This window comes from Polyodon spathula, chromosome 5, assembly GCF_017654505.1.
Source record: "Polyodon spathula isolate WHYD16114869_AA chromosome 5, ASM1765450v1, whole genome shotgun sequence".
Taxonomy (NCBI): Eukaryota; Metazoa; Chordata; class Actinopteri; order Acipenseriformes; family Polyodontidae; genus Polyodon; species Polyodon spathula.
In genome coordinates, this window is record NC_054538.1 from 15961649 (window position 1) to 15985060 (window position 23412).

A 23412-nucleotide genomic window follows, 5' to 3' on the forward strand; every position below is an offset into this window, starting at 1 on the left:
ATCTTATCTTTAAACTGGCATTACAATCTCGGAAGTATGTGTGTTTGCTTTGTCGGAAAACAAAAGTACTGTAACCTATTTGTATTGGCAAGACACAAGTACAGATAATATAATATAACATAAGAAGCTAGGGAGTAGATTTTCAAAGTCAGCACCGTAAAATAAAATACAGCACAAATCGAATTTTGATCCTAGTGTGGGGTTTAAATCCTTGTTCCAAATGGAAGTAAAAAAATGAACACAAAAACACTAAATATATGTTTTATTACACAGACACTAAAACACAGTTTCAATGGCAGGATTTACATGTTAATGCAATGTTACGCTGTGCAATGAAAATGCAATGCAAAATGCCATGAAAATAGATGATCCTGATACATATGAAAGGGATAATAAATATCTCAGGGAAAACAAACACAGTAATAATAATAGAGTTCCAAACAGAGAAGTATCTATTTATGCTCAGCTAATATGGTAATATAAGCACTGTAATAAAATAAATCCCTGTAGACATTCATTTATTTAGCCAGGAATTTTACCCATTGAGACCAAGGCCTTGTTTACAAGGGGACAAACAACACAATACAACGTGTGGTTCAAACTTAATCATCACCTTACATATTATATATATATATATATATTTTTTTACCTTTTTCTGTTAAACAGTGTTCATGCCGAATGGATGTTTTCACTGTAAAAAAGAGTCTATAATGTGCTATCTTAGTCTTAAAATCATTAAAATAGATTCTCAAGTATGACTAATGCAAACCCACCTCCTGTTTTCCACATTCCCATGCTACAGTCTCAAAGCATTATGTTAACCCTTACAGCTGAGTATGACAAGTTTAGTGTGATAAGATAACCCAGTTCATCATAACCCCAAACCCCGCTGTATGCTGGAGAACCTCCTTCATTATTTTAGTATCATAAGAAATATAATGCTAGGGGAGTTTGTTTCATGTGAAAACAAGCTTTACAATGGTCAGTATGCAAATTTGTATTCTATTACAAATGTCCTTAAGAGGGTTAAAGGTGTATGAGAAACTGTAACTTGCTTTCCAGGTTAAATTTTAAGTCTCAAATCTAATCTAGGCCTTAAGCTCCCCTCACTTTTCATTATTCCTCGCCACCTCCTGTTCACTCAAATTAAAATTGCAAACTTGCAAACCGATTATGTTTGTTTTTTTTACCACAACAAAACCTACAGTAAAGCCCTAAAATACAATCTAATCATTTTAAATCATTATTATTGTTAAAACTAAATTTTAAAGTGGTGTAAACTTTTCACTTACCTGGACATTTTAAGTACATATATATGGGCAAGTCTATAGGCTGTTTGTCAGTTGTGAGAGTGTGCTGTGAACTGTAGTGCCTCCCTTTCTGGCAGGGGGTCAATAAAGTATCCCAGCATCTTACTCACTGTAGTGTAAAGTAGTGACTGTAGAGCCATTGACAGAGATGGCTAAAGGAAAGGGAGCCACAGAGTGTTCATCTGACAAATGGATCAAACCCTCAGACTTGCAGCTTAGCAAAGACACACACCAGGTATGAAACCTCTTTCTTCTTTCAGTCATTCTTGGTGTCAGTTTATGTATGTAACTGATGAGTGAGATCAATCTATCTATGGTTTGATGTGTTGTAGAAACTTTTAAAGATGCAGGGAACTATTACAAACTATTCTCAACCATTTGAGTATCCCAAAAGTATATACTCCTTATATAGTAAAAGATATACTCCATGTAGTGAGAGGGAACATTTAAACCAAAGCTGATGAATTGTGATTCAGATATGTGAACTGACACGTGTCGTTAGTCATTGGGCCAGATATATCAGGAGCTGGAAAGTAAATCTATGGATAAACCTCATTTCATATGTCATGTTCATATATACTTCAGTTCATATGTCATGTCTCTTATTATTATTCTTTTTTTTTTAATTAAGTTTGTTAAGTAGGAAATGAAGCAGGTGTGCAATGTTGTGGATTTGGATTCAATAAACACAAAATTGAATTGTGGTCTTGTAAGGTTTGTTTTCTTTATAAAATAATCAATCAGTCAATCGAAAATAGTTTATTCAGGAATCAACATACAAATAGGAGCAAAGCAAATCATATGTGATACATCACTGATCTCACATACAGGCAACACTGACATCAGTGTTGATGTTAATTTCTGAGCTGAGCTTTCATGACATCAGAGATGTTCATTTTTTTTCTGAGCCAGCATGACACAGAGATGTAGATGTTTCTGAGCTGAGCAGATATACAGCTAGATAACATAATTTCCTTGACCAAATTTGGCCTTATTTCCTTAACATGGTGTGAGACAAAACATATTAATAGTTAACATCTGTTTCTTCTTCACTTCACTATGGTCAGCAGAAATCCAAATAATAAGAAGTTACAGCAGGCAGCAAAGAGCTATACCCATGCATCACAAGGTTGAACGACAAGGCTGGTGATTGCAAACTGCTGATGTGCACCAGCTATGTACAGCTTCATTTTAAGTTAATTAACCCTGCATTGATTCAGAGCTTACATTAAACAGGAAAATCACACAATATATACAGACAGTTTCAATTATTTCTTTACATTTAAAGGGCACATAAGCAGGGTGTTGTGTGCAATTTAACTGGAAAAACATAGTGTTCCATTTGTATAATATGTTATTGGGCGTTCCGTGACATTTTACCTAAAGTTATAACGTGTCACTTTTAACAAAAGTGGTTTTGCAACCAGTTTTAATTGGTTTAATCATGCTTTGTACATAGGCACAAAACAGCTTTTAAGTAGAAACAACTTACGTGAAAACAAAAATGTTATCATCACAGCTATATTCTCAACTATGAAAAGCTAGTTACTCCCTACAAGGCCAGGGCAATATATAGGCAAGAGTTTCAAAAGCCTTACAGTCTGCAATGTGGAAGATAGTGGGAATGTTAGCCATTTGAGTCAGTCTGCTATCCGATACTGAAATTGTACAGCGCTTTCTGTAAGTTCCATGGCACTGTAGATTCAATGAATTTTCTCTCTATTTTTGGCACAAAGTACAAAGCCTCTGTAGCTGACTTTAGAATGCTGTAAACATTGTTCATGATTTTTACCCACTCACCCGTCCTCGGAGCCTCCGTCACCTGCATTCTACGCAGTTGTTACCCGACAGACACCCATGGGTTACATAACTTACAGTAAGTGTTGCGACTATTGCTGCATGAGCAGACCCAATTGTTGCTGATGGTCCCTTACCAGACAACGTATATAAAATACAAAATCATAATCAATAACCGCGCACCATATGCTTTCATAGTGATGAACTGCTCAATCTACCCAAAGTAATTTCCTTGCTCAATCTCATGTAGATGTGCCAGAATCATATTTAATCATCCTCTCCAATTATTTATATTTTAAGTGGGATTCAAATTATTTTCTGATCATCCAGAAACATTGTGTGTTTTATCCTTGTGCAACAAAGAAGATAATTAACCTTTTGCAGTCCATTTATTCAGCGCTTGTCAGACGAGTCAGGTCCAATTTATTTTCACATGTGCTGTTTAAAATGTTTTTTTTTAAGAGTAAAACAGGCTTAAAAGGCATTGAATTGCACCAGGACACTCAGCACTGTATCTCCAGCCAAGGCCCACCCTTTGTTCTCTGTATTTTTCACATGCCTCTTTATAGATGTGCATGCTGATAAATCCTGTCCTGATCACTCATTTTGTCTCCTCAATAATGTGATCCAAGTCATTATTTTATTACTATAACATCTCCAAAAACCTCTGCAAATGTCCATGATATTTTGACAGACATTGATCTTTCATTGAAATTTTTTAGCATACGAGTTGGGGGAATAACACAACAGTAAAAGACAAAAATCTTGTCTAGTTTTTTTGTAGTTGGTTTTGTTGGTACAGTACTATATTTTCAACAGAAGTGGTATTTTAATTCAGAATGATATGATTCTGAAAATACTGTATCACATGCCAAAAGAGACAACTGGAAATGGCTTCCTCAGGATGAAGATTTTAATCCCTCGGTGGGAGTGACAGAGCGTGTCATCCCAGGAAGGGGCCTACCGGCAGCTCTGATATAGTGAGCTCAGCGATACTTATCCAGTGAGCAGGCATATCCCATACATAATGTCGTTGGTGGCCGTTTTCTGTTTCAGGGAACCAGGGTTACGTGAGTAACCTAACTTTACTAACAGCATGCAATTTAACAGATCAGCTACAATACTGTTTGGCTCAATAAGTCAGGCTGTAATATAGAAATAGAGTCTGGCAATAAAAAAGAAAGTGTGTGTGTGTCAAGAATGAGAGAAACAGGTTAACACTAGAACAGCCAAGCAGCCATTTTCATGTTTTTCACTTTTAAAGTGTAAATTACTCTGTGTGTGTTAAAGATCTACAGTTGTCTGTTCTTGATTCCTAAATACATGTATTAAATACCCTGACGGAGTTTGAAAGTCAGAATCGCAAAAGAAAAAACATAAGCACTTCTACCTAGAACCGCTAATATATTACAATACATGATTTTATTGTTAATATAAACTACACTACACTACTTTTTATATGTATACAAGCCAATTTGTTATCTCTAATTCTAATGAGTTTACATCAGTATGTATTTGAATAGAATATTGTTTTTGAAGTCTAGATACATGTTATCCAAATATGCAGTGGTTCTCAAAAGTATTCCCAGCTCAGCCGAGGAAGGCAGTCACTCCTTTAGAGTTGCCATACATAGGCCTCTTGCTGGCCTCCCTCACTAGTGCCCTTCTCACCCAGATACACAGTTTTTGAGGACGGCCTGTTTTAGACAAATTCACAGTTGTGCCCTATTCTCTCCATTTCTTAATAATGGACTTTACTGTGCTCCGGGGGATATTCAATGCCTTGAAAATGTTCTTATATCCTACCCCTGATTGGTGCTTTTGAAGAACCTTATTCTGGATTTGCTTTGAATGTTCCTTCGTCTTCATCATGTAGTTCTTGTTAGGAAATGTGCTAACCAACTGTGGGACCGCCCAGGGACAGGTAACCTGAAATCATGTGAAACACCTCAATTGCACACAGGTGGACTCTATTCGACTAATTATGTGACTTCTAAAGACAATTGGTTGCACCAGAGCTTATTTAGGTGTGTCATAGCAAAGTGGGTGAATACTTATGCAATCAATTATTTTCTGTTTTATAATTATAATTAATTTAGAACAATTTGTAGATTTTATTTTTCAATTTGACATTATAGACTTTTTTGTGTTGATCAGTGGCAAAAACTCCTAATTAAATCCATTTTGATTCCATGTTGTAACACAATAAAATGTGGAAAAGTCCAAGGGGGTGAATACTTTTGAGAGCCACTGTATATTGTAATCCTATCAATTCCTTGGAGAACTGCTGTCTGGCTGTCTACGTGAGAATACTCTATATAGTCTGCTGTCTTATAATATTTCTATTACAATAATTATTCAAGAAATCTTGAGATTTTTACGTTTTGATTACAGACAGATATATTAAAACTGGAAAAACTTCATTGAAAACAGCATTGCCTGCATCAAGCTAAACGTAAAACAATACATGGACAAGTAACGGTTTCCGACAAAAGCACAGTGTCTCTGGACACAATACATGTCAAACAAACAAGATCAAGTTTTGGCTGGCAGGAGACCCGACCCCTACCTGTGCAAAGATGAAACTCGCCCAGCTGGTCAGAGACTGGGTGACAATGTCGTACTTAGGCTGATGTAACTGTAGTTTTTATTTCACTGTAATTAGCAAAACAGTTGAAGAAGAAAAAAACAGCCTAGTTGGAACAGTAAACAAAGCAAGAAGAGAGTTTCCACCATCTGCACAAAACTAGTACTGTATTTTATAATGTACTGGACATGGCATCCATCAATTCCTTCATTTTGTACAAGGAGTGCATCAGCGAAAATATAAGTTTGAGAGATTTCATCTTTATGCTAGCCAGGGAGCTTTGGCAGAAACATTTTGATCAGAAAACTGCAAAGCGGCAGGGAAATACAACTCACCTGGATACAGTGCACACCAAGTGACACATGCAACAGAAAACAATGCCAGGTAACTAAATGCAATAAAAATAAAACGTCTGATACCTGTGTCCAGTGTGAAAGAGCAGTATGTGGTAAATGCACATGACAAGTTGATAAGTGTTACATCTGTGTGGATTGTGCTAATATGGGGGCTACTTTGAAGTATGTTTCCCTGAACGTGCATTCAAGTTACATAACGTGAATTTACTTATTTTCTTTTTTATGTTATTTTTTTTTATAAATAATTGCTTTGTTTTTACATTTTTATATGTATATATACCAGTTTGCAACTATGTACATAATGGTTTCTTTGCAAATGTTTATTTTATTATAGTTTTGCATTTTTTGAAGTCATGCATTATATGTGCTAATTTTGAAAATAAAGCCTTTCATGTTTTTTTTTTAAAAATTTTTTATTTGAATACAGTGTTTCTGCTATGCAAATGTTAGATATGATATTCATGAATACAATCTTTTGAGTTGCATCTGAAAGTTTGTCTTTCAATTTCATATCAAAGCTGTTTAAATATACCATAAACCCGGTGGTTCTAGTGTTAAAGAGCTGCAAGTTTGTGGTGTGTGTAGGATGGAGACAGAAGCACCACACTCGGCCAAAGGCGAAGCGATAGCTCGAGTCTGAGTCTATTCCCCCTCTTATTTTAAAAGTGCAGACGCTCTTTGTTTTGTGTCAAGCTCTGCTATATTTTTTTAACCTGTATACAATAATGAGAGAAACAAGTTTAGACATAAAACAACTCCTTATCTTAACCTAAACGCATAAAGCATTTGAGAATTACGCCATTGTCAAACAAAAGCGTGCAGCTGTCTTTCCACGGCAGTACTAAAAATCGATCTCTGAAATCCCTATTATTTTCTTTGCATGGTTTTGCTTTACTTGTCAACAGTTCTGTTGCAATCCCATTTTTTTTTCAAAAGTAAAAAAATAAAAAAATGTTTCAAATGTACTTTAATGATATCCAAACTGAACATTAAAATAAACACATTTGCATTATAAAAGTCCATGCTTTCATTACAGTTTCAATTAGTAATACCAATTTGTAATTTAAAGGTTACTGCTAATTCATGCAATCAAAACAAAATAAACCCTGGTCTGGCTTCACTTATAATCATTATGCAATTACCAGTACACTGCAATAACACATTTACATTTCCCTAAAATTGTTTTTAACAGAATTACAATTATATTTCAGGGAACCAGGGTTACATGAGTAACCTAACTTTACTAACAGCATGCAATTTAACAGATCAGCTACAATACTGTATGGCTCAATAAGTCAGGCTGTAATATAGAAATAGAGTCTGGCAATAAAAAAGAAAGTGTGTGTGTGTCAAGAATGAGAGAAACAGGTTAACACTAGAACATTATGCAATTACCAGTACACTGCAATAACACATTTACATTTCCCTAAAATTGTTTTTAACAGAATTACAATTATATTGAAGTATTGAATACACACAGACAGGGTAAAGGTTAATAACTAAAACATTGTGGCACTCAATGCATGCAACAGCCCTTTTGCTGCTTTCCAGTGTTCTTTAAAGTAAAATAATATACCCTCTATTAACATTGTTTCACCAGAGTGATTGCAATGACATGTTTATTCACAGGGTCTTTTTAAGCAATAATGGACACTAAACTCTCGATTTATTTATTTAATTGATTATTATTTAAAGCTCTGTGTTTATGAGTGTTGGGCGAGAAGAACATGAGGACTTAAGTTAGTGACTGGGAGAGTGAACGGAGAAAATAATTTGTTTTTGATTTACTGGTAAACAAACACATTCAAACAGGTATTTGGATTATGGTGTTGGAGTTTGATTTGGTTTTGATGACGAGGGAACAGGCTTAGTCTGCCTCGTATTTAGGTAACATCAACACCTGTTTATGTAGGGCCCAATAACGGGTTAGGCTTTTTTTTCAGTTTTCTTTTTTTTTTTAATTGTAAATAATAAACACACGCTATGGCATTTTACCACATTATGGCTGTCAAGTTTATAAAAATGGAAAAACCTGTCACCGGAAGGCAATCCACCACTATATATATATATATATATATATATATATATATATATATATATATATATATATATATATAAAACACACAACTGTCAGAATATAAATGTTGTAATATATTGTAACATTGTATTTGCAGTCTTTCCCCTTTTTATTAGCTTCAAACAACTTACTATGATGCTTTGTTTTTGCTTTTGTCTAGCCCTGGTTTTTGGACTCAATTTTGTGACGCGTTTCGTCAAATACAAATCCTCGAGTGTATTTGGTTAACATTCATATTATTTAAATATTTTATAATACAAAATAATACCACCATTTTCTTTTCAAGTTAACCCACTATCAGAAAGACACGATGTTCCCCAACATAGTCCTGAACAAAGCTCTCCACTTTATTGTTCTGCAACCTCAATTTAGTTCAAAAGCGTGCACAAACTCTGCGTTCAACCTAGGTCACAAAAACTGGTCTAATTTCCTTTATTTGACTTGAATTTCTTTGTCCTTATATTTGGATTGAATTAGTAGTTGTATCTTTTTTGCACGTTATTTTAAATGTGTAGTGCATAAGTGGACTTAACTGGAGCTTATTGTTCAATTACTCCTAATTCATTTATATTGGTCTGAATGGTTAATAAAAAAAAAAAGTTTTATCTTTCAATTGCCTTTAATGGGACTTAGACTTGATAGTATCAGAAAGGTAAGTCAAACACTTACACTATAATTTCCCTATATGCTGTCACTTTCACACACAATGGAATGTATGGTCCCCCTCTAAATTACTCATAGACCCGTGTTACTTAAGAGATGCTGAAATACCCCTGTCAGACCATAAAGGGGATGGTTGTGCTTGCTGTTTTTTGGTTTGCTGTTTTGTGTTTTTTGAATTTTCTGATCCATTGAAGGCATCGCCCAGCCTGGAAATCTTTATTTTGTAGTTTTGCTTTGTGTTTTGTGTTTTTGTGTTTAAATTCCTTTGTTTTGGCCCTTGTGCTCTTTTAATTTTTGTTTATTTATAATAAAAGTATTATTTTTTTGAACTGCAGTCTGTCTCTGGGGCTCTATCCACTCTCCAGCCTGTCACGTGTGGTTTTAGAAGTGGGATTATAGCATCTCTGTAGTCTCTATAGCAGTACACCAGGGACAGTTTAAAAAAAAAAAAAAAAAAAAAAAAAAACCCAGCAAACCAAAAACCAGCAAGCACAACCATCAGCTTGCTTCCTCAGCTCCCTCTTCCCCCTAATGGGAAGCTGAGGCTTCCTTTTATGTCAGATGGCTGGGTGCTGATTGATCGTTAATTACTCCAATCAATCCCCAGCCCCCTGAACACAATAAACCCAGACAGGTAGGGGAACTGAACCCCATCCCTGCCAATCTATACAGGGCAGAAGTCTGCTCTGCCACTGACGTGTGGAACTATTACAAACTATTCTGAACCACTGAGCATGCAAAAAGTATATATTACTTATATAGCAAAAGAAATACTCCATGCAGTGAGAGGCAACATTTAAACCAAAGCTGATGAATTGTGATTCATATATGTGAACTGACACGTGTCGTTAGTCATTGGGCCAGATATATCAGGAGCTGGAAAGTAAACCTGTGGATAAAAACAAACAACTTGTGCACAACTTCAGTTCATATGTCATGTCTCTTATTATTCTTTTTTTGTAAATTAAGTTTGTTAAGCTTATTAACTTTTGAACTACACAGAATATTTGTTAATGTAGGAAATGAAGCAGGTGTGCAATGTTGTGGATTTGGATTCAATAAACACAAAATTGAATTGTGGTCTTGTAAGGTTTGTTTTCTTTATAAAATAATCAATCAGTCAATTGAAAATAGTTTATTCAGGAATCAACATACAAATAGGAGCAAAGCAAATCATATGTGATACATCACTGATCTCACATACAGGCAACACTGACATCAGTGTTGATGTTAATTTCTGAGCTGAGCTTTCATGACATCAGAGATGTTCATTTTTTTCTGAGCCGGCATGACACAGAGATGTAGATGTGTCTGAGCTGAGCACAGATATACAGCTAGATGACATAATTTCCTTGACCAAATTTGGCCTTATTTCCCTAGCATGGTGTGAGACAAAGCATATTAATAGTTAACATCTGTTTCTTCTTCACTTCACTATGGTCAGCAGAAACCTAGATAACAAAGTTGCATTTAAGAGATTTGCTAAATTCTCACAAGCAGCAAAGCGCTATACCCACGCATGACAAGGTTGAATGACAAGGCTGGTGATTGCAAACAGATGTGCACCAGCTATGTGAAGCTTATTTTTAAGTTCATTAACCCTGCGTTGATTCAGAGCTTATATTAAACAGGAAAATCACACAATATATACAGTTTCAATTATTTCTTTACTACTTAAAGGGGACATAAGCAAGAGGTTTCACAATGGAAAGGAACAAATGGCTGATGCCACAATAAGAACTTGTGTGCAATTTAACTGGAAAAACACTTCTTTGTTGACTTCAGAGGTTTCACATTGATATCCTTTTAGTAGAAGTAATCATCAACCTGAAACTAATGAAAGTATTGTAATGCTAGGCCGAATTCAACCCTCTCTCATTGAAATGATGCATCACCTGCTTACATGTATAGGCTAACTGACCTTTATTCAAATATTAATACGTTTTAAAAAAAAACTTATTAAAGTGACAGAAGTCATAGACTTTCAAAGGTTGAATAACTGCTCACATAAAAATGGCAAATTGTCTGACATTATAAAGTAGCAAACACTAAACCTTTTTAGATTAAAAACAACCATATTTGATACAATTTGCATTTTAATGATTATAAAGAACCTCAATTTTGTCTAGATATTACTATCATTTTTTGGACATAATTTATAACAGGTGGCTGCAAAATGATTATTATTTATATGTGTAATATACAATAACAATGACATTGTTGTCTTATTTTCCATATAGCCGTAGTAAAGAGACTAGTGCTTTACTGTTGATTCATGGGTACTCTCTTGACCCAGTCTGTAACCACTGTCTGCTGTTTAATAATTGCCAAAGAACCTAGAGTAATTACAATTATGGAAACCATGATGTTTTTTAGTAAAAAAAGTCTTCAAGATAATTACAGTGCCTTTGAAGGAGTATCTGGTTTGCCATGTGGTTGTTTTAGGGGTTTCCTTTTATAAATGAAAACCAGCAAAACCGCTGGAAGAGTGAGAGGTTTCTAGATGTCTGCCCAAATGGAACAGATACAACAGGGCATTTGAAAGGACTGTGATGTACTTCTGAACATGACTACCATGCTGCTGAATGAGTTGCTGTCTTGGGATGTACTGTAAGCTTGCTTTCATCTTTGAAAAACAGATACATTTAATATTTTTAACAATCTGTGGTCAATAAGCAAATTTTGTGCACTAGTGTATTTAAAACTAAGCCTGGGAGATTAATGACTACTGTTTTATGCTGTTGTATATTTTTATTTTTGTTCTGTTTTTTCAGATTCATCAGGACAGTAGACTTTCCATATGTAACAAGTTATGTTTTGCAATCGGAGGAGCTCCAAACCAGGTGACTGGAAGTGCCACTGGCTTTTTCCTGCAGATCTATTTGCTTGACGTGGCACGAGTGAGTAAAATCAACTTACAGTACTGCAAGGTGTGGGGGTTTCAGCTGTGTTGATGTTTCTGTACTCCAAATTGTTAAACCTGTTTTTTCTAGACCTCTTTCCTCTATGTTATTGTATTTAGTGATGTGAATAAATTACCCTACATTGAACAACCCCAATAAGTGTGTTAAAGGTCTGTAGGACTGATCTGTTTTCATAGCTGAGAATAAACCTCACTAGTTATAAATACTAGTGATAGTACTGTCACATACTGTGCTAGTATCAAATTAACCTGTATTCTAGACACTGGTGTGGATTTAATTAATACAAAGAGAAGCTAAACACAGTGCTCATAGGTAAAGTTACAGTATTTGTCACAAAGGGCCCTCCTTTATTGCTATTGCTGTTATTGCTGATTAGATGAATTGTCTGTTGCAGACCTCCCTTGTTATACACTCCCTCTTCTATCTTCTCTTCTATACTATCACCCTTGCAGCTTGGACCTGTCCCGTTATTGATGGTACAACGAGGGAGGACTGTACATTATTTAGATTGGGTCATAGATAACATTGTAACCGTTTACTGTTGCTGTACCTATTGCTGCAAATCACAATCCCTCTGACTTAGGGATTGCTCCCAAAGTAATTTCACAGTCCACTTTTCAAACTGTACTGTGAAACATGCATTTATTCTGATAGTATATCTGTACATTCCCTGGTGCTTCACCGTGTGACTCCTGTGTGATAGGGGGCAGAAGTAATTGAGAATCCCTACAGTCACTGCTCAAGCACACTTTGCTAGCTTCCGAACAACAAGCAGCCATCAGGATGTCATAATTGTGGCTCACCACTAAAACCTGGAACAAGACCCCACTTTCTTGTGCAAATGATGTTCTAGGTATGAATCCATGCCTGACTGGCAGTGCAACCATTACCAGAGATGGTAACCCAGAGATGGTAACGTAAAAACCAGCACACTCAGGTTGTGATAAACTACTGTATTGCAATGGGGTCTATATTTGTCTCAAGAAAAGAAATAAATGAATGAATTAATAAATCTTGGAGAAACCTTTGTGGAGAAATTATTTCCTTTTATTTTGGTGCCTTGTGTTCCCCTCAGATTAGCCCATTCCAAGCTTCCCTGGTGCTGTTTATTGGAAAGGCATGGGGGGCAGTAACTGACCCTGTCATAGGCTGTTTTATCAGTAAAAGTAAATGGACCCAGATCGGAAGACTTATGCCCTGGTGAGTACATTTTTTTTAATTGATTTTATTTTTATTTTTTTTATTTAATTTGAAGATACGGTGTACCTATTCATTTTAATGTTTTTAATTATTAATTATCAATATATGTCTTTAAAAGACAAGTAGCCTGGTAAAGTGAAAATAACATTTATTTTCTACTACACAAAAATTCTCACATTCTTTTTAAAATTGTAATCAAGTTTGGTTTATTGATATATTGTACACCACTGTATCAAAATACTGTATTTGAAAATTAATATTAATGTAAAATAGGAAATTGGAAATGAATACTATGAAGGCTAGTTTTATTCTACTTTACGTGATTGACATTTAGTGTTTTGTATATACAATCCATTCTTCTATTTGGCTCTTAGAATCTATAAGGAGTCATGCTGTAGAAACTTTGTAATTGACGCGTGAAAACATGGCCATAGACAGCATGTAATCCTACCCTCTGCATGAAGTCAGTCAGGTTATTTTGACTGACCTGCAAACAGTCACGTTATCTTGGGTCCTGCACATTAGGAAAACATTTGTAGAAAGTTCTACAGAGGCGTCAGGTGTGCTGATTGTTTACCTATTGACCCGTGCATCAGTAACTGGCTTAAATTAAAAACACATTATGGTGTTAAATATCTGTTTTGAGGGCTTATTTGTAGAAAAGCCCTAAAAGAGCATAATTCCAAATATAATATAATTAATTAATTAGTTAATTAATTAATTAAAGCGTTTAATAATAATAAGGTTTTTTTTTTTGTTTGTTTTGTTTTTAAATGGACGTTACATATACTTAATAAAGTACAATACTAGACTGGCAGTCAAAATATTTGCATAGTGAAATATAACAACAGTTTCAATATACAACACTGTCATGTGCATGCTAGCAATTGCCAGTCAGTGATGTGGATGTAACCAGGTCCTCAGATTGCCAAGTCTCTCTTTTTTTTAAGCGTGCTTGTTATTTGAATATAGGGCTTTTATCATGATTACTGTTTCCACATTAAACTAACATAAAACAACAATCACTGCAGCTTCTCTTTCCAATCTGTGACCGTGTTTCACTACATGTTATAACCATAGGGTTTTACCCTTCATTTATAGCATTTTGCATAACTTATATTTAATATAGTAACCTATATGAAAAATATTATTTTGGAACTATATTTTAATATGATTTAATAACAATTGTTCAACATTAGTGCTGTCAAACCAGGAGTTTTTTTAGGTTTTGGTTGAAAATTGCTGGGACATCAGGACAGGGGACAATCCCTCTCAACCCAGAACTTCTGGTCACCCTGCACAGCTTACATAATAAGGTTGGATCTGGATTTACTGGCCGATGTAAGCATACTGAATGATGCTTATAAAAAGACATTCAACTAAATATACTAAATATACCCAATCACATCATCACAGAAAGTGACTGCTTTAAACATATCTGGGTTCCCTAAATCAGCCTTGACTTTAAACAATGGACATTTTTCATTACATTTTTAACCTTCCAATTTATATTTTAGTATCCTTAAGTTAATTTGAAAAAAGCTCTTAGGCATATTACACATATTAGTTTATTAGCTATGGGATTGCTGACTAGTTGTCAATCCAGAATGAATAATTGTTAAAAGTAACTGATTAAATTCCAGAAACAGACTTAATTAGTGGGTCAATTGGTTTATAAGCTTTGTTTTTTGTTTTTGTTTTTTCCCCAAAGGGAAATTGTGTTTGCAAAGAGGATTTGAAATCACCTTACAGAATATTCAAATACAGGGTAGCCGTTCAATTAATCACTTTCAATGCATGACATACCTAACCGTACAACAGCATGAGTGATGTAATCCTTTGTTTGTTTTACAAAACAAAACAGTTGATTTGTAAAACAGTGGTCTGTGTGACTGGGTTCAGACCATGTAATAGGAAAAACTAGACAGTGCCAAAATTGACTGCTTTCACTGGCCATATTCAGGGAGAATAAACCTATTGTAAAGATGGCATGTGCATTCTGAGAAGCTGCAAGAATGGTGCCGCTTTTACTCAACTCTAAAAAAAAAACAAAGTCCTGAAAATTTGGGCAATGCAAAATCAGAGGGGAGATATAACTTTAAGATATTTTACTTTCAGGGAGGGCCCTCAAGTTACAGTTTCCACCAAATCAGACACACCTTTTTTTAAAATAAAAGTCTGGAATTGCACTGACACCCCTGTCTGGAAAATGAAAACAACATGTACATAAAATGCAGGTTCCACTGAGGAAGGGCTGGGGCACATTTTCCTAAAGAATGTGGGAAAGAGGCAACGAGTGAACTATACAGAAACAGTATAAAAGGAGGTTGGAACATTCTAGCAAGTTGATGTTTACATTCTTTCAGCTTGTTTTTAAGGAAAGTGCTGTTATAAGGTTTAATACAATGACTGCCTATGAATAAACTAATGGCTAAATAGAAAAAAACAAAATTTTAATGGAAGCAGAATGTCAGGTATCATCTCCTGTTTCGGTTTTAAATCAAATTGAAGCTGGAACATGCAACAGAACTAACAAATCCAAGATAAAGGGAGCTATTTAATTATTCTTGTATAGTGACTATAACAAGTTTTAAAAGTAAAAGCACAGCAAAGTGTAATAAAGCACAATGAATGCATGGTAAAGAGTTGGTAAGCATTGCGAAGAATAGCGAGGGATGGTAAAGCAAATCAATAAACATGGCAAACCAGGGTAACCCATGGTAAATACATAGTGTAATGATGGGAAAAGCATGATAAAAATGCTAAAAATACAGTGAACAAATACTGTGGTAAACATTTATAAGGTATTTGCCCTGGAATTGTTACATTTTATACAGTACAAAGTCTGGTTAACCATTATATACTGTTTGACATTCTAAATATTTCCTTTTTAATAATACAAAAAAATAAAAAAACAATAAAAAATTAACATGATCAATCTGTACAACCAGCATAAACTGTTATTGTTGTATTGTTGTTTTGTGTATTAACTGTATCTTGACAGGATGATGGGCTGCACTCCTTTTGTGGTGGTCTCCTATTTCTATCTGTGGTATGTTCCTCCATTCCATTCAGGGAAGTTCATGTGGTACCTGGGGTTCTATTGTCTTTACCAAACCATGATAACGGTAAGTACTTTATTACTTTCACTTAAAAACATACCTACAGAGGTCCCCTGAAATATTGAGGGTGGTGAATCAGTGAGGGGCAATTACACAATTCATGGGGTCTCTAGCTTTTTGAAGGAGGTTCTTACTACTCTCGAGTGGGGGGCATTTCTTATTGTTATGCCCTACAGTATCATTTTGTTAAATTACTTACATTTACATTGCCTTAGTCTCACCACAACATTTTTCCCTGCAGTAAAAGTAAACGCAGTACACGAGAAATAGGGCAATGAATGGCAAGAGCATGCACAACGCCATCCAAACCATCTAGCCCTTTGATAAAGAATCCAGAAAGAGATTTTGAATCTCATCCCATTGCAGCTCCAATGAAGAACATTGTTTTTACTATACTGTGCGAAGGTGCAGGTTCCAAGGCAAAGACGGGAATGCAGTTTCATAACATTCTCCACACAGCTGGTCTGAAATATGCAGTGTTATGGCATTACAGAAAAAAAGAGATCGACAGTGAATTCAATGGGAAATAACTAATGAATACCAGTTTCCATGGATGCAATTTGTACAACATTGGACAGCAAAGCAGACAAAAAAGAAACATGTACATGTAATATAAACATAACATGTTACACATCTCTAACTGTAACAGAACAGAATATACATGTCAAATATACTAAAAGAAACTCAGAGAGCAGCACCTGGCACCTGTAACAGCAGACAGGTGAAATACATGTGTTTATTTACCCTGCCTCCCACACACATGCCTCAGTCTCAAAAATAGTCCTTATCTTCCTGGTCTAGAGGGCAACGTTGCTTGGGGTCATAGGTTCACCTTGACATTCTTCATAAACAGCTGTGTAATTTAATATTGCATCATTAGAGCACTAAAATAAACAACTCTTACACTGTTGGGTGGGCTGGAGGTTGTGTGGTACTAGAACTACAGTGTCCATAGCTTTTCACAAGTATTATGACAGATGTGTTTTTAGTGGAATATACGATTGTACATGAGAACACACATCTTCACCTAAAACCAATTGTGAACAAGATGGCTGCAGGGGTGACGTCAGACCAGAAAAAGAAACCACAACAATGGATGGGGGAGGGGGTGGGGGGGCAAAACTGAGACGCTACAGAGCTCAGCGTTTTATTAAATAATAAAACTAAAGATTTAAACAAAACACAATACTTAAACAAAAAGGCACATTGGCCAAACAAAGAATAAACCGAAACAAGTAGTACCGTGCTGGTACAAAGCCAGCTCGTCTAGCAATTGTTATCTCAATTTAATAATTTTACCTCCTATCTCTGCTCTTGCTCTCCACTCTTTCCATGCAGCCAAACTGAAGGTCTTTTATATTCTGGCTGAGGGGTTAACTAGCTAGTAATGATCTTATTACCCCTCAGCCATAGTCTGCATGAGTTTAATAACTCTAATGACTGTCAGCTAATTAAATACTCAGTAGCTGATCAATCACGCATCTTCATGAGGTAAACAAAAATATAAATAACAAAATAATAACATGGCGGATGACACCGCGCTTGTCCTGCCACACAATAATATAATAAAAATACAAATAATATTGGCTTTTCACCATCATATATTTACATAAATCATAATACAAATACAAAATAATACAATAAATCATAAACATAGCAAACAATATATACGTTGAGGCAGTGCTCCCCGTCACACCAATGCTCTGATTTAAGTATTAGAGAAGATCAGCAGAGCAAAAGACTAAATCCAGCAGCACAGGCCTGTATCGCTTGCAATGGGAAGTTATACAGCACAGTCACAGTGACCACACCCCACATGAGCTGACCAAGCCTGGGATGCAAAAGTGCCAAAACAGCATTCCAGGAGGTCGTTCCAAAGACATCTTTGTGACATTTTTGATAAGCTATAATTTTGATATGCTGAGTAAAAAAAATAAAAAAATCACAAAAATTTAAAGACAGTGAACAAACCTTTGCTGTTAAATTCTGTAATTGGGTAAAGTATTTGTCAGTGTGCTGGTTTAGAATGCTCCTCTTCAAATGATGCTTATACAATTAAAAATTCAATACAATAAACCATAGAACCATTATCTGCTGTACAGTATCTGTGCCAGTGCCTTGTTAAGGATTTAGTGGAGAGGTTTATCTTGCTTTAAAGAAAAGCTAACCAGTGGATGGTAGCACATGCTTGTGAATCCATAGCAATTACAGCAAGATATATTTTATGTCTAATTTATTTAAATTATCACAGTTAGACATTTAGAAGCTATGTGTGACATAGAAATGTAATGGCTCCCCAGGGCAAGGAAAGTTACAGCGGTATATGAGCCATTTGTAGAATGGAACCACATTAGTATTTTCAATGGTATGGGCAGGGCTAGGAAATAAGTCATAAAGTATGTGAAGCTGTGATCTTAATACAGAGCAATTTCATGCTGGCTAATATTGCTGGTCAATATTTTTTTTTTTTAATGGATGTAAATGTAAATATGATTCAGGAATACTTCATAATAGTTTTCTGAATTCCATTAATGACTTTTTCTAAATTGGTGAAGGGTTGAGAGTATTCCACAACCCACAGCTCTCTGATTAACTTCACTTTATCTCTGGTTCCACCACATATACCAGTGTAGGGTTTCATTCTTTATTTATTATTGGCTTTCCCCAGGAGCCAGCCAAGAATCATCCTTTGTGTTCTCTCATTATCCTGTGTGACATGTGTTGCAGAGCGCACACAGCATCCATGAACTGTGGTACTGGATAATGATATGTCATACTGTTAAGTGATAGCTTATATAGGCAAACCCTCAGGAGTGTGTAAATGCCAGTTACCAGTTTTAGAGTTATTCATTGTCTTTGGAAGGCCTAATGACTAGTTCAGTAATTGCTGTGCAGTTTTATTTAGCATTAAAAAAAGCTCTGATAAGTTATGTTTTATGTTTCAGTTGCATTTGGTGATTAAGACGTTAGAGATTCTGTTTTACTTATTCAAACTGACAATTTCACCAGGGTGAAAAAGAAGAAGGTAACCAAAAATATTGCTGCCATGTGAATTTTTTTTTTTTATATCATGTATTTCAGATCTACATACACTACAGTAATTCACATGTGTATATACAGTAGTACTGTACATACAAAAAAACAGAAATGGTTCATAATCTCTTGTCGTAGCCCCCATCATTTTTAAAGTTTAAAGTTTATCTATTTATATAGCGCCTTTCACACAGAGTCCCACAGTGCTTTACAGTGCAACAAGAATACTGTAAAATTAAACACAGAGTACAGAAAAAATTGTAAGATTGAAAGTAAAACAAGTTATTAAGGAACAATTCAATAATTAAAAGCAACAAAAATACAGTGAAAGAAAAACATACAATAAAATTACAATATTAATAGACTGAATCTAAAAAATGAGTTTTTAACCTCGACTTAAAAACATTAAATGACTCTGCTTCCCTGATGTCAGATGGCAATCTATTCCACAATCTTGGTGCATTATAGCTGAAAGCTCTTTCACCCTTTCTCTTCATGTTAGACGCTTTGGAATAACAAGAAGGCCAGAATTGGCTGATCTTAGGGCATGGATAGGTGCATATGTGGACAGGAGCTCTTTTAAATACTCAGGAGCCAGAGCATGGAGCATCTTATAAGTCAGCAGCAAAATCTTAAAATCAATTCTAAAACATATCGGAGGCCAGTGAAGTGCAGCCAGTACCGGAGTTATGTGCTCTCTGTTCTTCATTCTACCGAGCAGCCTGGCAGCTGCATTTTGAACAAGCTGCAAATGGAATAAGGCAGCTTGGTAGTTTAGATAACAGAGCATTGCAGTAATCCAGTCTAACTGAAACAAATGCATGAATTAGCTTCTCTGCATCAGGCAATGATAGAAAAGACCTAATCTTAGCAATATTACGTAAATGATAAAATGACTTTTCAGTGACATTACGAATATGAGCCTCAAAACATAAATCAGAGTCCATTGTAAATCCCAAGTTTCTGGCTTTGGATGTTATATTTGAAAGTTATTTAATACGTACTGCATTCATTACAGTAGTAACAAATTAAACGTATTTCTTAAAGTAGTCCCCGTGGGGGGGGGGGGGGGGGGGGGGCTATTACATTTGCATTTAGACCCGGATGAAACACCAAACTAACACTCCTAAGAAAGAAGAGTGATCTATTGACTTTACTGATTCAGTGCTATCCCCCAGAATATTAGTTAGATGTAGCTGTAACTACATCATTAACTGTTCTCATTTTGGGTGAATTTAAAATGTGCATGCATTACCTAATAAGATGCTTATTTTATCCACCATTTTACTCTCCAACATGGAGATCCCGACTGTTGTGATCTGATCTAGAATTGAACCTTGCATGTTAGAATAGTATCTTTTATAGATGTTATTGTCCTCTGACATCACTTCATTGTATCTGTTGAATTCCATTAGTGTTTTCACGTGCCTTACTCGGCCCTCACCATGTTCCTCAGTACAGATCAGAAGGAGAGGGACTCTGCTACTGCCTACAGTAAGTTGACCCTTTCCACTCTTGTCTATTGACAACATTTGCTTACAGTCTTTATCAATCCCCAGCAGACTCTATTGTCCTTTGGTTTATTCATCAAAAATTTCGGCCAAGTGGTTCAGGTGGAGTAGTGGAACTCAGTCATCTTGGTTTTTGACAGCTTTTTGACATATATTTTCCTGTTTAAATCAAAGAGACTGTTGTTTTATTGTTTTTTAATGGAGTCCAACAGGTACCCTTATTATTATGTTTCAGGTCTATTTGACCCCACTTACATGAAGTATTATTGTTACAATTATATTATTTTTCATTCTGACACATTTTCTGAATTGTCCTACCTGGGGTCGTGAACACACATGACAACACATAAAATCATATGTAGCCAACATCTCAACATAACAAGAGCTGTGTTCTATCAGGCTTTTGAAAAGTCTTGTATCATAACGCCACATTTGAGTTGAGTTTGCCCAAATAAAGCTTATCAAATTAGAGCTTATCTCTAATATTATCAAGAACCCCTTTGAGGTTTGGGAAAACTTATAAAAAGAATATTTGTAAAAACATAAGAGATAGAGAGTGTGTGGGGGGGGGGGGGGGGGGGGGACTGAAATATGTAGAATACAGTCATTCCGTAAATAGACCAAAAGGAAGAAAATATATACTGGTAAAAAAACTTATAAATGTTTACCACAGTAAAATTGGCTCTGTCATTTTGTAATTCTCCCATGCTTTTCATCTTTGTATACCATGCATTTACCATTGTGTACTGTGGTTTGTCTGTTTTTTAAAAAAAAATATGCCATATTTATGCTTCACTATTCTTTATTACACTTTACCATGTTTTCACTATGGTAAACTTTTATAAGGATTGGTCCGTGCCGTATCATTTTGCTTTTCCGTGCAGGAATGACCATGGAAGTGTTTGGCACTCTGATTGGAGCTGCGATCCAGGGGCAGATAGTAGCCAGCGCTCATGCCTCAGAACACTGTCGCCTCTACAACGTGTCTACAGAAGTGACTGGAAACGACAGTGAAGAATCATACAATGTGCACAGCCCCATCAGCCCTGCCTTAACTCAAGAATTCCTCTCCCATGCAGTAAGTACTGTACCTTGAATACAGGTGTGCCGAGCTCCCCACATTTAACCTGGGTAGTTCAGAATCAATCCCATGACTTTCTGGCTCCAAGGCTTTCACTGGAACCACTAAACCAAAAGATCAAACAGAAGTGCAGAAAGTTCCACCCAGAAACAACCATAAGTACTGTATGGATACCAAATCCATCTACTGGGTATGGAATACATACCAACCAATTTACATTAACACCAGATGCAGAATATATTACCTGCAAGGTAAGTGTCCAGCGGCAAAGGCACGGTGAATGATTGCATTAGACTGCTGTTAGACAGCTAATTTTAAAACCCTATTAGGTCAAAGAGTAGCCGCTGTAGGATAAACATCTTGTTAAATGTTAAGATAGGGGTATTGTATTGGATTGAACAGGGATACATGTATCAACAGATCCTTTACAGGCAGTACAAGTAGCAGTTAATATTGAGGCCATATGATTTATCCAAGACGAATAATGAAAATACAGTAAATTCATAGTTAGTAGTTTTTAAAGCAGTACACTGCAATATGTATGAGGAAATCTACAAATCTTGCCCAATCTGTACTTTGCGTCACCATTGCATATTACTTACCTATCAGGAACTGAATTTATGCAGCAGATTTTACCAAGCTGCTGAAGCCTGGAGGCAAGGGTCTGGCCTTCAAAAAGCCAACACACGCTCTCTGAATCAGCAAGCTCCTTACAATATGATTCATCTAGCACTTCCACCCACTAGTGTCTTAGCAGGTTTAGCAACCATATCTTCTTCTTTTATGGAAAAGGTTTCAAATGGAGGAAAGCTGCTTTGTTGCCATAACATGCCATAATCTGTGTCACTCACAAATATCTACAAAATATCTTCTTGCTTGTTTCGTATGTCAACATCTTTAGCTAGTTAAAACATATTTTCAAGGGTTTGTGGCTGAAAGAAAACCCAGTTTTGCACCAGTAACTCGAAATAAACATAAAAATACCCTTGTCATAACAGCATTGCTGTTGTGAACAGAAACAGAGCCAAAGCATAGTGGATGAAAACAAACATGCTGCCGTGTTTATTTCTGTTCATCTGTTGAGGGGCTCACTTTACTCGTGGCTTCTTTTTTTACATTATACTCTTGCCAGGGGTGATGGTTCTAAACATAATTTTTCTTGTCTCTGTATGTTTGGGGAATGTAAAATAAGGAAGAGATTTTGTTATTACAGTCTGGGCTGAAGCACTGTATTTGGTGTTATTTTTAAATATGTTTCATAAAAATCAACCTTGGAAATCATCCTGTCAAAAATCACGTTGAAAATCAATGGTGTGTGCGGCTGGCAGTGAATGCGTAAACCCTCTCATTAGAGACGACCCTGTCGTGGCATAATACTTCCCCAGTATGTTAAACAGAAACAGAAGTCATTCGTTCATCAAAATAGTGGAAGCAATACTTGCTTCTGTAGACTCTAAAAACACTATCAACATTTAAAAAAGAGAATAAAAAAACATAACATCAGGAACTAACATTTTCATTTTTGTGGTACAAGATGTTTAAAGTTAATGAAAAAAAACACCATCTGTTATATTTACTAACTGTTTCCTGTCCAAAGGCGGTAAACCCAACTTGGAAAATTCAATAGAGCAACTAACCATTGGTGAAAATACAGTAGAAGCTACTTTGTGCAAGCATCTTGAGTGCCACATTCCTTGCAGACCCCTTAAAGACAGGGCAAGGTTGATGCTGGCTTACAGGGAGCTCAACCA

General features: G+C 35.7%; 1 protein-coding gene across 1 annotated transcript in view; it reads left to right on the forward strand.

Moving 5' to 3' along the window:
• Window positions 1-1458: 1458 nt before the first annotated feature.
• LOC121315399 (major facilitator superfamily domain-containing protein 2B-like) overlaps window positions 1459-23412 on the forward strand; it is a 31554-nt gene continuing 9600 nt past the window's right edge. The window contains exons 1-6 of the mRNA XM_041249454.1: window positions 1459-1545; window positions 11565-11690; window positions 12790-12914; window positions 15919-16042; window positions 20485-20563; window positions 21465-21658. Coding sequence (XP_041105388.1) covers window positions 1459-1545; window positions 11565-11690; window positions 12790-12914; window positions 15919-16042; window positions 20485-20563; window positions 21465-21658 — 735 coding nt within the window. The remainder of the gene's footprint in view (window positions 1546-11564; window positions 11691-12789; window positions 12915-15918; window positions 16043-20484; window positions 20564-21464; window positions 21659-23412) is intronic.